At 34.8% G+C, this 11,778-nt stretch overlaps 1 protein-coding gene across 1 annotated transcript; it reads right to left on the bottom strand.

The window, feature by feature from the left end:
• Window positions 1-9,443: 9,443 nt before the first annotated feature.
• LOC138185462 (larval cuticle protein LCP-17) lies at window positions 9,444-11,493 on the bottom strand. Its single transcript, XM_069124442.1, has 2 exons — window positions 11,420-11,493; window positions 9,444-10,043 (listed from the first exon to the last, which is right to left on the bottom strand). Exons 1-2 carry the CDS (start codon window positions 11,429-11,431, stop codon window positions 9,669-9,671), a joined length of 387 nt encoding a protein of 128 aa, XP_068980543.1. The 5' UTR covers window positions 11,432-11,493; the 3' UTR covers window positions 9,444-9,668.
• Between the last annotated feature and the right edge of the window lie 285 nt (window positions 11,494-11,778).

Raw genomic sequence — 11,778 nt, 5'->3', positions numbered from 1 at the left:
AAGATGTAAAAGTTGGAATATTCTTTTAATTAGTACTACTTAATTAGTATAATTTAATTGAAAGCAGGATAAACGTAGAAGAGAAAGTCACTTTGTTTCATTAACGATAAAAGGAAAACTAACGAGGACAAAAAGTTATGTATACACTCAGAGTTCACAGTTTAGTTTTGAGAGTAATATGTTTTTCATATTATCTTTGTTAATTTCATTTTTGTCAAATTTCGAAGAATCATTATTTCTTAAACTTTCCGGTCTCCCTTACAAATAGAACTTCACTGAACGGTTCAAGGTTTCAACTTTTGAACAATCTGCCGCACGACATTTCCATCAAGTTCGTCCGTGCTATTTTCCAACCTTCTAGTAGCTCCTCGATTTCACCGCCGTCTTTCTCTACTTAGCGATGAACCCAGCGACTCCCCGCATCGGTTTCGTTCATACAGTTTTAACCTCTTGCGGCCCCTTGACTTCGCGCCAGGTTTATCCCCAAGTGACTTCATCCCAAAGGCTGCCCGATTTGCATCAGATTCTTCCTTGCAAACAATCATCTTAGCACTGCCTGATTTCCTAACCGTATTCCCTAAAATACTCTCGTTAGCTTCTCGCGCTACTCAAAGTCCTGGTAACATTAACGTTACTTTTCTCCAAGCATCTGTTTCGGTTGTGCAGGTAAATTGGGAAATGTACTACATAAATTTGATTTATGATTATATTCGGTTCACGATGTCGTTGTATTTAAAATACACCCGAGAAAATGCTTTTCATTTAAAGGAGCGTAGAAGCAGCTATCGATAATTCTACTTATAACGAAGATCAATGATCTTGCAATTAAAGCTCTTTGCCTCTCGAATTGCTTTCATCGTTTGTCAACATTAATTTGTATTGTAATAGGATATTAGAAAATATTTTCATGCATAAAATTTATATTGCTCGAGCTTTTGGTAAAAAAAAGTATGATAAAATGTATGTAGTGAAACTTAGAGTTAGAGTTAAAATTAGAGAATAATTTCACATTGGAATATGCGGATAGCAATAGTGTTTACAAAGCGTATTTACGTTTTACATGTATTCTCATGTAATTCTCGGAATTAATATTCACTCCTTTATTCGGTATATTTAGTCTGCCTTATTTATTAAAACGATCTAAAAATTCAGATACATTTTGATGTATTACAGATATAAGAAAAATTAATAACTGCAAAGTTTCTTACCTACAAGTTCTTTATACTCATTTAATCAATATAATCCCTGAATGTTATGTACAAATATTCAATACGTATGTCGATATATCGGCGGAAAATTTTTTTTAACTTTTTTTCGTATCCAATATCATTTCAACGTTGTTTAACGCGTAATAACGTTGTTAAAAATAATTAAGATAAAATTATTTGTCATAAATAAATATAGTAGCGAGAGTCGAGTTTGAGCTTCCGTGACGATAATACGTGTTGATCTTAAGGCCACGGTGGATATCTGGCTTAAGCGTCCTTTCTCCATTTACAAAAAAGGTTCCAACATGGATATTTCCGGCAGCAGGAGCATTCATCCATAATGTCTGAAAAAACGGCAAACCTAATAAACAAGCAACAAGCTTCATACTGAAGAATCGCACAACAGGACGTGTGCCCGAAAACAGGGCAAGCTGTCGTTATCGCGATGAAGCAGAAGGCCTCGAGAATATGTTATCGATTTAAAGAATGCGTAATATAGTAACTTCGAAGAAACGCATAGATTCCTAAGCGTAAATTAGAATATTCTGGAAGTGAAGCCTTTAGTAGCGAAAATTAAATGTATCATTATCGAAGAGCGAAGGCAGGTAGCGTAATCTAAAGAAAATTAGCGGCATTTGATATAAATATATAATCTAAAATCTTGACTATAAGAACTGGATAGAATGATGTAGGTTTTTGTTACATTTACAGCTTTAGAAGGCAAGTTTACATCGAGCAAGGTAATGTCAGTAAGTTAGAGGAATCAACATTAGTTGTATGTGTAAACGTAAAATATTGCATATAATATAATGTTTATGAAGGAAAAAGCTGACTTGTTTTTTATGCAAGAGGAAGGCCACCTGGGAAAATACTAAATATATGGAAGCCAACACTCATTCGAATTGCATCTGTTAGCATCTACAGTCATCTGAAAATGTAAATAGTTCATCGGTATTGCGACATCGTACTAATATACAAGAAAGGCATTTTCCTGCATTTCTTTTACCACTTCTACGTTTCTCTATCTATTTAATACCTCACCGGCAACTAACGCTAAACGTTCAACTACAGCCAGTTAAATGCCATTTTGAAGAATAAATTTATTTAGTAATAAACTTTGAAAATGTCATACAATTTCTCGCTGAAACTAATGGTAACCCGAACATAATGAACATTGTTTTGAAGTTTTCTAAAGATATGTATACCTACAGTTATCGAAGCACTCGGATTAGTCTATGTCTGCCTCCTAAATTCTTTCGTTCCGAGAAATATTATACATGCAAGAAACATAGCAGAGGAATGTAAAGCCGTTACCAACCTCAGACTTATCGATTATCTGTATTGTTCATCGGGTGAAGATGGGTGGGCCGAGAAACCACAAATCTCATGCTGAGGCGTGATATGACCTCTCAGTTATGCTATGCATTAGCTAAGAAGAGCACATCGCCGTACATAATTCGCCGTCGGATCGACGCTCACCATCCTTTACCGCATTAACGTCTTAGAACATCTATTATTATTATAAAACGTCGCTTCTCTGGTTATTCGGACGGCAAACACACGTCTTTTTGATATAAATGTTTCAGTATACGGTAGTTTCTTCTAATCTCACCCAAGAACCATTAACGTTATTTGAAACAGCGACATTTAAACACTTGGTGGGAACACTGAGTATGGTTGTAAAATGAAAAATATATGTATATGTGTACTATACATGTAGGTATATAGGGTGTCACGCGTGACGCGACTCAGTATTCTTCTGCCATTTACGGTCATGTAACGAAACATGTTTTGAATCGTACTTTAATAGTGCTGAGTGTACTATGAATGACGGTGAAACAAATTGCGAAAGTACTTTGTTCTCATAGAGAAACCAAGGTCACTTTGGGCAAATAGGACCATACTTGTCCATTTTCATGAGACTGCAGGGGACTTTGCAACAAATTCAAAAAGCATATTACATAATACTTTTATTAACTCTATACCAGGTTTACGACACACTTTGTTCTAATGCCTGTTCAAATTGCATATCGCCTCCCGCGATACAATATTCTGTTCTCTTGCACTAGCTTGAATGAATTGTTGTTATTAGAGTAACTGAAAGTAAACACTATACTCGACACGCTGTGTTAATTCTCCCTTTCTGAAATGTAAGTAATTCTGAAATGAATCAACGAGTGAAACGTTATTTCAAAAACTGTATATATGTTGCTTATGCACGAGTAAAAAGCGTATATAAAACAAAGTATTTTCAGAATCTTTTTATCGTTATTCGTAGTAAACTCGATGCCATTGAAGTACCGTTCGAAACATTTTTTGTCGCAAGGCCGCAAATGATAGAAAAATTAGACAACACCTGTTTTAATTGCCCAAAGTAATGTGTTATTACTTGTGAATTTGAAACGTGAATTTTTTGGAAACGCTTGTCCGTTCTGTGTACGATAGGAAACAGTATAAACTGGCAATTTCTCGAATTTAGTATTCTGTGCGCGTTTAAACAGTGAAAATAAAAATTTAATATTATCTTGAGACATTCAAAAGTGTTTTACCGGTTTTAAAGTAAAATAAAGCGTGAAAAATAATGGTAAAGAGCAGTAAATGCGCAGAATGTTAATTTGAACTGAAAGTGTATGAATTTAACGAAGGAACTGATTCTTTGCTTCGAATACGGAATTTACTCCTCTACTTTTTTACCGCTCATTCTTCATCGCATCATGCACATTATATACTTTCTTCGTACTTTATATGTATACTGACTAAAGTTAATTAGTGGCCAATCATCTTATCACAGAGATTACTTGGCACGCTAACGAAAATATGAATCTTTTCGATGTGTTATCCAACTTAGCCTGGCTAATCATCGTATAAAGTACTAACATAGTACATTTAGGAGCTTGAAGCGGTACATAAAAATTGATATCCGAGGTGTTCATTTTAAAAGTATGGTTGGCTATACCTGTCACGAGAAAACGAACAGGCTGCTCTCCAGATGTGTGTAAGAATGGTTAGGACTGTTTCACAAGGATAGCGTCATTTCGGCAACGAAATCGAAAACTTGAAAAAGCTATTCGACGCGACAAAATATTTTTCATTTGGTTGTACGTTAATTTGTATTATTACACTTTACTCTATAAAAGGATACCTCAATTAATCCTTCGAATATAAGTTTAGACAATTTTTTTGTAATTTCTTTTGGTTTCTTCGTTTTTTATTTTCATGTGTATGTATGTGAATATCGTAATATGCAGTGATCAATAATTTGTGTGGGAAATGTGTGTGATTCGTGCAAGACAGCGTTCGACCACATTTGGTAGCATCTCAAGAATACTTAACGCGTATGTGATTTTTCAGTGGACTGCCGCGTACAGGACGATCGCGGTGTGTGTGCGTGTGTGTGTACGTGTGTGAGAATTATATAAACATTATTTATATGTGTTATTATTTATTAATTATTTATAGAGGCAAAGGATCAGAGGAAACATCAATCTTCTCGAGGTAACGAGGTAAGCTGCTGCCTACGTATCGTTCGATATGAGGATCGATGTGCACCCCGCTGTTCAGGTTGACGTATTTTCGATCGTGTAAAGAGGTTTGCTTGCGCACAGGCGTATCTCGGCTAATCTTTAATTGCCAGTAACTGAGGCACAAAGTCGAAAACACAATTTTTTAATTCTTAATTTTCATCTTATTCTGGCTTCAAAAACCACCCCTTAAATGTTTTTACACCTGTAGCCAAACACTCAGTATAATTATGTATTTAAAGTTTAAGCAGGTTGTCTCTATTCTAAAAGTCTAAAGAGTATATCTTTCAGCTCTTATTTTTATTTTATTTTATTTTCATTTCTATTTTTTATATTTCATTTTTTTTATTCTTTATTTTATTTTTTATTTCCGTAAGTTTACAATAGTACACAACACATAATCTTTATTAAAGCGGTATACAAGCAAGTAACGATAGGAGCAATGCGTTATAACAAAGCATGGATGGTAAAATGAGAGAAAAAATTAACGTGTGACAAAAAAGAAGTGCAATTCCAAGAGCAAGTTGCGTATATGAGCGGTTAGTTAATGTAAATAACGCTTGTAATAGAAAGTATAATTTCTACTTAGCAGAATGAGCTAAAGAGCTACTGCGTGAAGGTACGAAGAATGTGGAGTGACGAGTGATAACTGAGAATATGAAAGCAGAAGATTTTTGGAAACGTCATATTTTGGTGCAACTAACATGTATTAGACTCAAAGAAAAATTAACAAACAAAGAGGATTATTTACTTAACTAGGAACCGACGCACGCGAGATCTTTTGAATACGTGAATTTGGCCACATGTACAAGGCCAAGGTACAGCAAAGATGTAAAAAGAATCACGATAAAAATCTTCCTCTTTTCTGGTTCTCGCTATGTTAATGTAAAGAAGAATCTGTGATAAAGGAAATAAAAACGATTGAATTTGCAATCACGTGCATTTGCAATTGCCGCATATGATATACAGTATACCGTTAGAGAGGAAATGACTAGTGCTGCACAATACGGATAATACTGGAAGGTAATCCACGTTAGCATATACAAGAACCTATCGAATTAGGAATCTGCCCTGTTTGGTTACACGCTGATATAGACAAGAACTTTTTTGTTCCACGCTACAAGAATCTATTTAATTATATGGCTATACGGAAAAGTTGGTATCTATTTATGTTCGAGATAGACACTTATGAGTATAATAAAATCGCGCAATAATTAAGCTAATCGCAAGTTACCTAAGAAAGAAAAATTGATTGTACACTATGTTTTTAGAGAAGGGAAGCGAATGTTGCTTTTCAAACGATAACGGATCAGTGGAATGATGCAATAATTTTAATATATTTTCCGTACAACATTTAGGTATAACATTAATCCTTGGCACTCGACAGTTTTATAATATACAGTTAGAGGATTCTTTGGTTTGCCAGAGTAGGCGAAAATTGCCACGCCGTTGAAAAAGCGACCTTCAGCGAGTCATCAGATCTGTCGCACATGATTCATTCCGCTAGAAACAATAAATAGATCTGGTGCTTTTCAACGAGTCAGTCGTAATTATATGAAGTATTTACCATTTACGATTAAAATTTACTACCTGTTATTTATTGTTCGTTTGTTAAATTTGTTTTTTTGTAAATTAGAATGTTTTGAAAGTGTTAAAAATCACAAATGAAAAAATCATTAAATCGTTAGATTTTAGGTTTCGTTAAATATTAACAAGCAAATACGTGTACTTTTTCATCATTATCATACAAAGTGTTTAACGTTAATTGTATATTTATTGTTTCTTCTTTCTTTATTATTCGTCATTCGAATAAATTTTGGTTGCTAATTGTAACAAGATCATAAACTGGTAAGCAGAAACAATAGCGATCAGCCAATTGGGACATGAACTAAGAGAGGAAAAGTGTACTGTGTACTAATACGTTACTACCGACTGAGCCCTTGATGACGTTGATCGAGACTCCGGTGTCAGTGAGGAATCGTTTTCGTTCTTCTGTCCCCATTCTGCGGCGTATTTCATCTTCTCCGATTGTTGTATCGACTGTCCGGGCCTTTATTCGTTCGAGGAACTTTAAATAATTTCGCGGCGATCTTGACGAAACTCACCTCCCTTACCGCATTTGAAGTATTTCGCTGCGAACGTCGCTAGATGAGACGGCAATGTTTTCTCAAAGTTTGACGATGCCGAACACCTGTAGCTCCGAACGACTAATACGTTTTCGAAAAGTAATAACGAAAAGTAACACGTTTTGCTTTTGGCTGTAAAAATATTACATTAAATAGGTTGGCTAACATTCTACTGCAAGAATAAGAAGCTGAAAGTTTCTTTTAATTAAAGTTCATAAATCTTTAGCGAAAGAAATGGATTCAATCAAATATAAATAAACATAAACTAATTTATTTAATTGACAATATTACTATAAAATTGAATAAATACTTTCGAGATAAGATCTTTAAATGCCAGTGCTGCTAAATCTCCTATTTTCTTTTTAATAATAGTTGAACTTCATGTTGAAATTTTTAAAAATTTTCGTCTCCATACTGTTCTCATTCGAATCTTTGCAAGATGGATAAAACGTGCAACTTTTCGCCGCAATATCCGAAATATACCGCTGTTTGTAGCGAACATGCTCGGTATCGTGGTTAATCTCAAATGCTGGTTACCGGTGCAAACGATGAAATGGGCTTCGATTTTGACACAAATTGAAATGTGCTCGTATTCGCAAAACAAAAAGAACATGCTACGTGTACACACGTCGATATAAACTTACAAGAGAACATCTCCAACTCGTAAATTTAGAAAATTATGAAATCTTGGGGACGTGTAAAACATATATAGATACGAATATATAATATATGGTACTATAACGCGATTTCGTTTGTTGCTCAAATTCCCTCTAAGAGAGTAAAATTGGTCTCTGAAAATTTAGCTATTTTTCGATTTTGTTATAAAGCGCAAAATATGAGAGAGAGAGAGAGAGACAAAAAAGATTTTGAGGCAAAAGTTATTATACATCTCTTAATTAGGACTGTAATTTGATAAAAGATTTATGAATTGTTTACATAATTAGGAAAAGTTATAAAAAGAAATATTTATATAATACACAAGATTCAAAAGTTCTTCGATTTCCGAGTAACATAATTCACCAATACGACAAAGCCTGTATTTGTATTAAAAAGAAGTATGTCGTTTCATAATTGTTTAAACCATCGGTTAAGCTTTTACGTGAAAAAATGAATTAAAAAAGATGATTTATATTTTCGTTCATAATTTTTTGTTCTAATTATATAAACGCTTAATAAATCCTTTGCCAACCAACAGTCCCCGTTAAAGGAAATAACTTTTGCCCTGAAACTCTTTTTCTATCTACTACTAGTTAGTTCTATCTACTACAAATAGTTGAATTTGCAGCTGTCAATTTTACTCCCTTGAAAAGGATTTGGGCGGCAAACGAAATCGCGTTATACATATCTCTGAAGTTTCATAATTTTCTGAATTTTCAGGTTGAGGACGTTCCCTTGCTAGTTGTAGAGGGAACTCTCGGAGAGGGAACTCTACGATGCGACCAGGGTGGCTTCCTGTAACGTTGTCCTGGGTCTGGACTGAGTGGAGGCGATGAACAACAGTCAACGAAGGTTCGCGCAGCGTTTTGAGCTTGGAACGGGAGTGTCGTCCGGTCCCATCGTACGATGACCCGGTGTGAACTGGTGATCTGGTGGCGAGCCGTCGCAGTCTCCTCTTGCTGAGAAGCGTGCACAAGACGGGGATACGAGGGGATACCGGATTGTGTCCTATGCAGCGGCAACTGACCTGGCGGCGTTGCTTCCGTTCGAGCTTCAGACTCTGGTACTCAGGTCTACGAGCACCTAAGGGGACCAGGATCCTGCCAGGCGGGCGGTCCTGGACGTCAGGGAAGCCAGGGCGCCGTAGCGATCCCAGCTAGTTGGCGAAGCGGGTGGCACGGGCTACCAAGTGATGGAGACGATACTTCTGAGCTGGGAGAACTGATGGGGACCCGCTTACCTTTCGGATGACGCAGGTGACGGGACTCTGCCATCACTGCGGCGAGGGCAAGGACACCGCGCAGCAGAAGTGCTGCGTTAGCTCTTGCGCGTCGTCAGTGGCGAGAGTTTGCCAACAATTTTGAATTAAACTAAAGAAATATGTAATTACACATTACAGTATCTTACTACACTCTACCTATTCTGTCTCATTGGGATTGTCTACTTGTCGCTTTTACTTTTGATACACGCACGGCACAGTGAACAGTAGTCAGACAATGTGAGACAATTGTCGGAATTTTAAGCTTTAGAATATAGCAAGCGTTCGACGTTGTGCAACTAGAGTAATATCTACTTTATAATGAAACGATTAAGAGTGATATAGAAAAAGAAGAAAATTATACTAGATCTGTTGAGTTTTCTAAAATCTATTTTTCGTTTTATAACGATGACACATGAATAGATAAAAATGAACTTTTATAAATATAGAATACGTAGGTAAGGTAGGTAGGTAGGTAGGTAGGTAGGTAAGGAACGTGAAACGTAATTGTTGGAAAAGTATATTATCTACAGCAATTTCAAATTCAAGATACTTTTTTATTATTCATTCTACATTAGCAAGTGTTGTTCTAGCACAATGACGGCTAATTTCATTTGGAGCCTAATTATGCAGAAGTGTGTAACGTGTAACAACTCACACTTGTGTTATCAAGTGTTTCTCTACTTTAATTTAAAATTGTATACGTGTTCTAGTTATATGTACGTTATACACGTAATTCTTGTTATATGTATATGTATTTAAAGCAAAGAACGATAAGGAGCAATGTCTTTATCATAAGAACTTTCAATAAATGTTTATTATCGTGCACTTGTTATGTACAAAATGTAATCTCATTTGGCGACGTGGAAGAAGTTGGTAAAGGAAGCGGAACGTGAATTTATAGGTTAGGCTGGTCAGCTTTTGGTGGATGCGTTCTGATGTATTCAAGGGCCCTTTGAATCAATGGAGAAATAGCTGGAATATGTTCGCCTTGTGGTTGGAATCCGTTATGATCGGCAACATATGTCACCTTAATTGGTGTACCATCGGGGGATGTATATTGATACTCTCCTTGGGTAACAACAACGGGTGCGCTCCTTGCATCTGTCACCACTGGAGTTCCACTTTCAGAGTGATAAATTCCATTATCTGTTTCGTAGGAATAAGAGTAGGATCCGTCAGGCGAAATATCTTGAGATTGTTTAACGATAACTGGTTGATGCTCAGCCACATCAGCCGAAGCCATAGCCAACATAGCAACAGAGATCACTACCTAAAACAAAAGTTTCATATCTTTTATCAATATGTCAATTATAAACGTAATATTATTTTCATCAATTTGTAGATACAATATTATATTATGTACTTAAACATTAATACATATTTAGATGGATATTTACATCAAATTTAATAGAAAAATCTATATATTTACGTTAACTATTTACTGTATTTTTAAGTGAAATTATGTATAAATTATTTAATACTTAAAATGGGACAAAGGAAAGTTAACAATGTTTAATTGTTTATAGCAAATCCTTCTGTGATAATAAACATTGTAAAACGATTTTAATAAGATGAATAACTCTGGATGATGATAGGGTTAAACAACAAAAACACCGTAAAGGCTTGAACAACGACGCTTGACATTTGCTAAAAGCCAGAAGCATAGTAAGTAAACATTTGATCAATGGACAAAGATTCTACGAACTGATAAAAGCGAGTTTACTGTGTTTTATAATGACGATAGAAATAATGTTACTATATGCAACACGAGGATGGACGTTAATGATTTAATATAAAATTGACTGCAAGATGTGGAGAAGAAAATATAAGGTTGCATTGTCAGTAATAATATTGACCCAATAATACAAATTTAAACATACTACGAGACAGATCTTTGTACCTAATGTATATAAATTTTGTTTGAACTTGAAAATGTTAAAGTCATCCTTTAAAATGCACTTATATGTTTAAGTAAATTATGAAAACTCACAAATACGTACAGTAAATGTTTCTGTTTGCAAATAAATATATTACCAAAAGTTATATAGTTCACTATAATAATTACATAACAAACGATATACTGACTCTGCAAGGTGGAAAATTCGTTAAAAACCGTTCCAAAACAAAATGGATCGAATATGTATACAGGAGGAAGTAAAACATGAATATTTCAAATAAAAAGCAGGTAATATATAAAGTATAGTTATATATGTATATTATAAGATTTATGTATTGTAAAGTTTGAAATAATAGTATAGTTTTTTACAAAATGGGTTGAATATTTAATTATTATATCGGAATCGTTAGCTTCGATGTTTAATAAATGGAAATGTTTTAATTCCCAAAATATGTGTAGAGAGAAGATATCAATTTCGCAAAAGTTACTATCGTATATACTTTTGTATTTTTCCGTGGTGTTCAATATAAATTTATTTATATAAAATATACATTCTATTGCATATATACATATTACATATTCTATAATATATATTGTTTTGTTTGTGAAATCATTTTCATAGAAAATGCAACGAAGAATATAGCGTGTTTCTAAAGTTATACAAATGTAAGAAGTTTTAATAATTGATAGAATAAAAATAAAGGCGATAAGGTTAATACAGTCAGAAAAATGTGAAAAAGAAGACTCACGAGAAATTTCATTTTGAAAGATAGCTGGTTGTCACCAGATGCGAATCCAATGGAAGAGATTGAGATTTCGAATGTGGTTTCTGTGTGACACGAATGCCCTTTTATACGAAACTTTGGACATCGCTTTCGCCGAATATTATATTATTCGAAGAAGAAGAAGCTACAGTTGATGAGGATGAACGAAAGGGAGAGAGAAAGAGAGAGGGAGAGAGGGAGAGAGGGAGAGAGAGAGAGAGAGAGAGAGAGAGAGAAAGAGCGGAAGAGAAAGAGAGAGACAGGAATATAAAAAGATGACCCATCAGACAAGCAGAGAACTCTGCAAAATTTATTCGTTGGTTTGACATTTCCATGTTGCCTAA

The sequence above is a fragment of the Bombus flavifrons genome, chromosome 12, assembly GCF_040668555.2.
Source record: "Bombus flavifrons isolate JBK064 chromosome 12, iyBomFlav1_principal, whole genome shotgun sequence".
In the NCBI taxonomy this organism is placed as follows: Eukaryota; Metazoa; Arthropoda; class Insecta; order Hymenoptera; family Apidae; genus Bombus; species Bombus flavifrons.
This window is presented reverse-complemented; position numbering and strand designations above follow the sequence as displayed.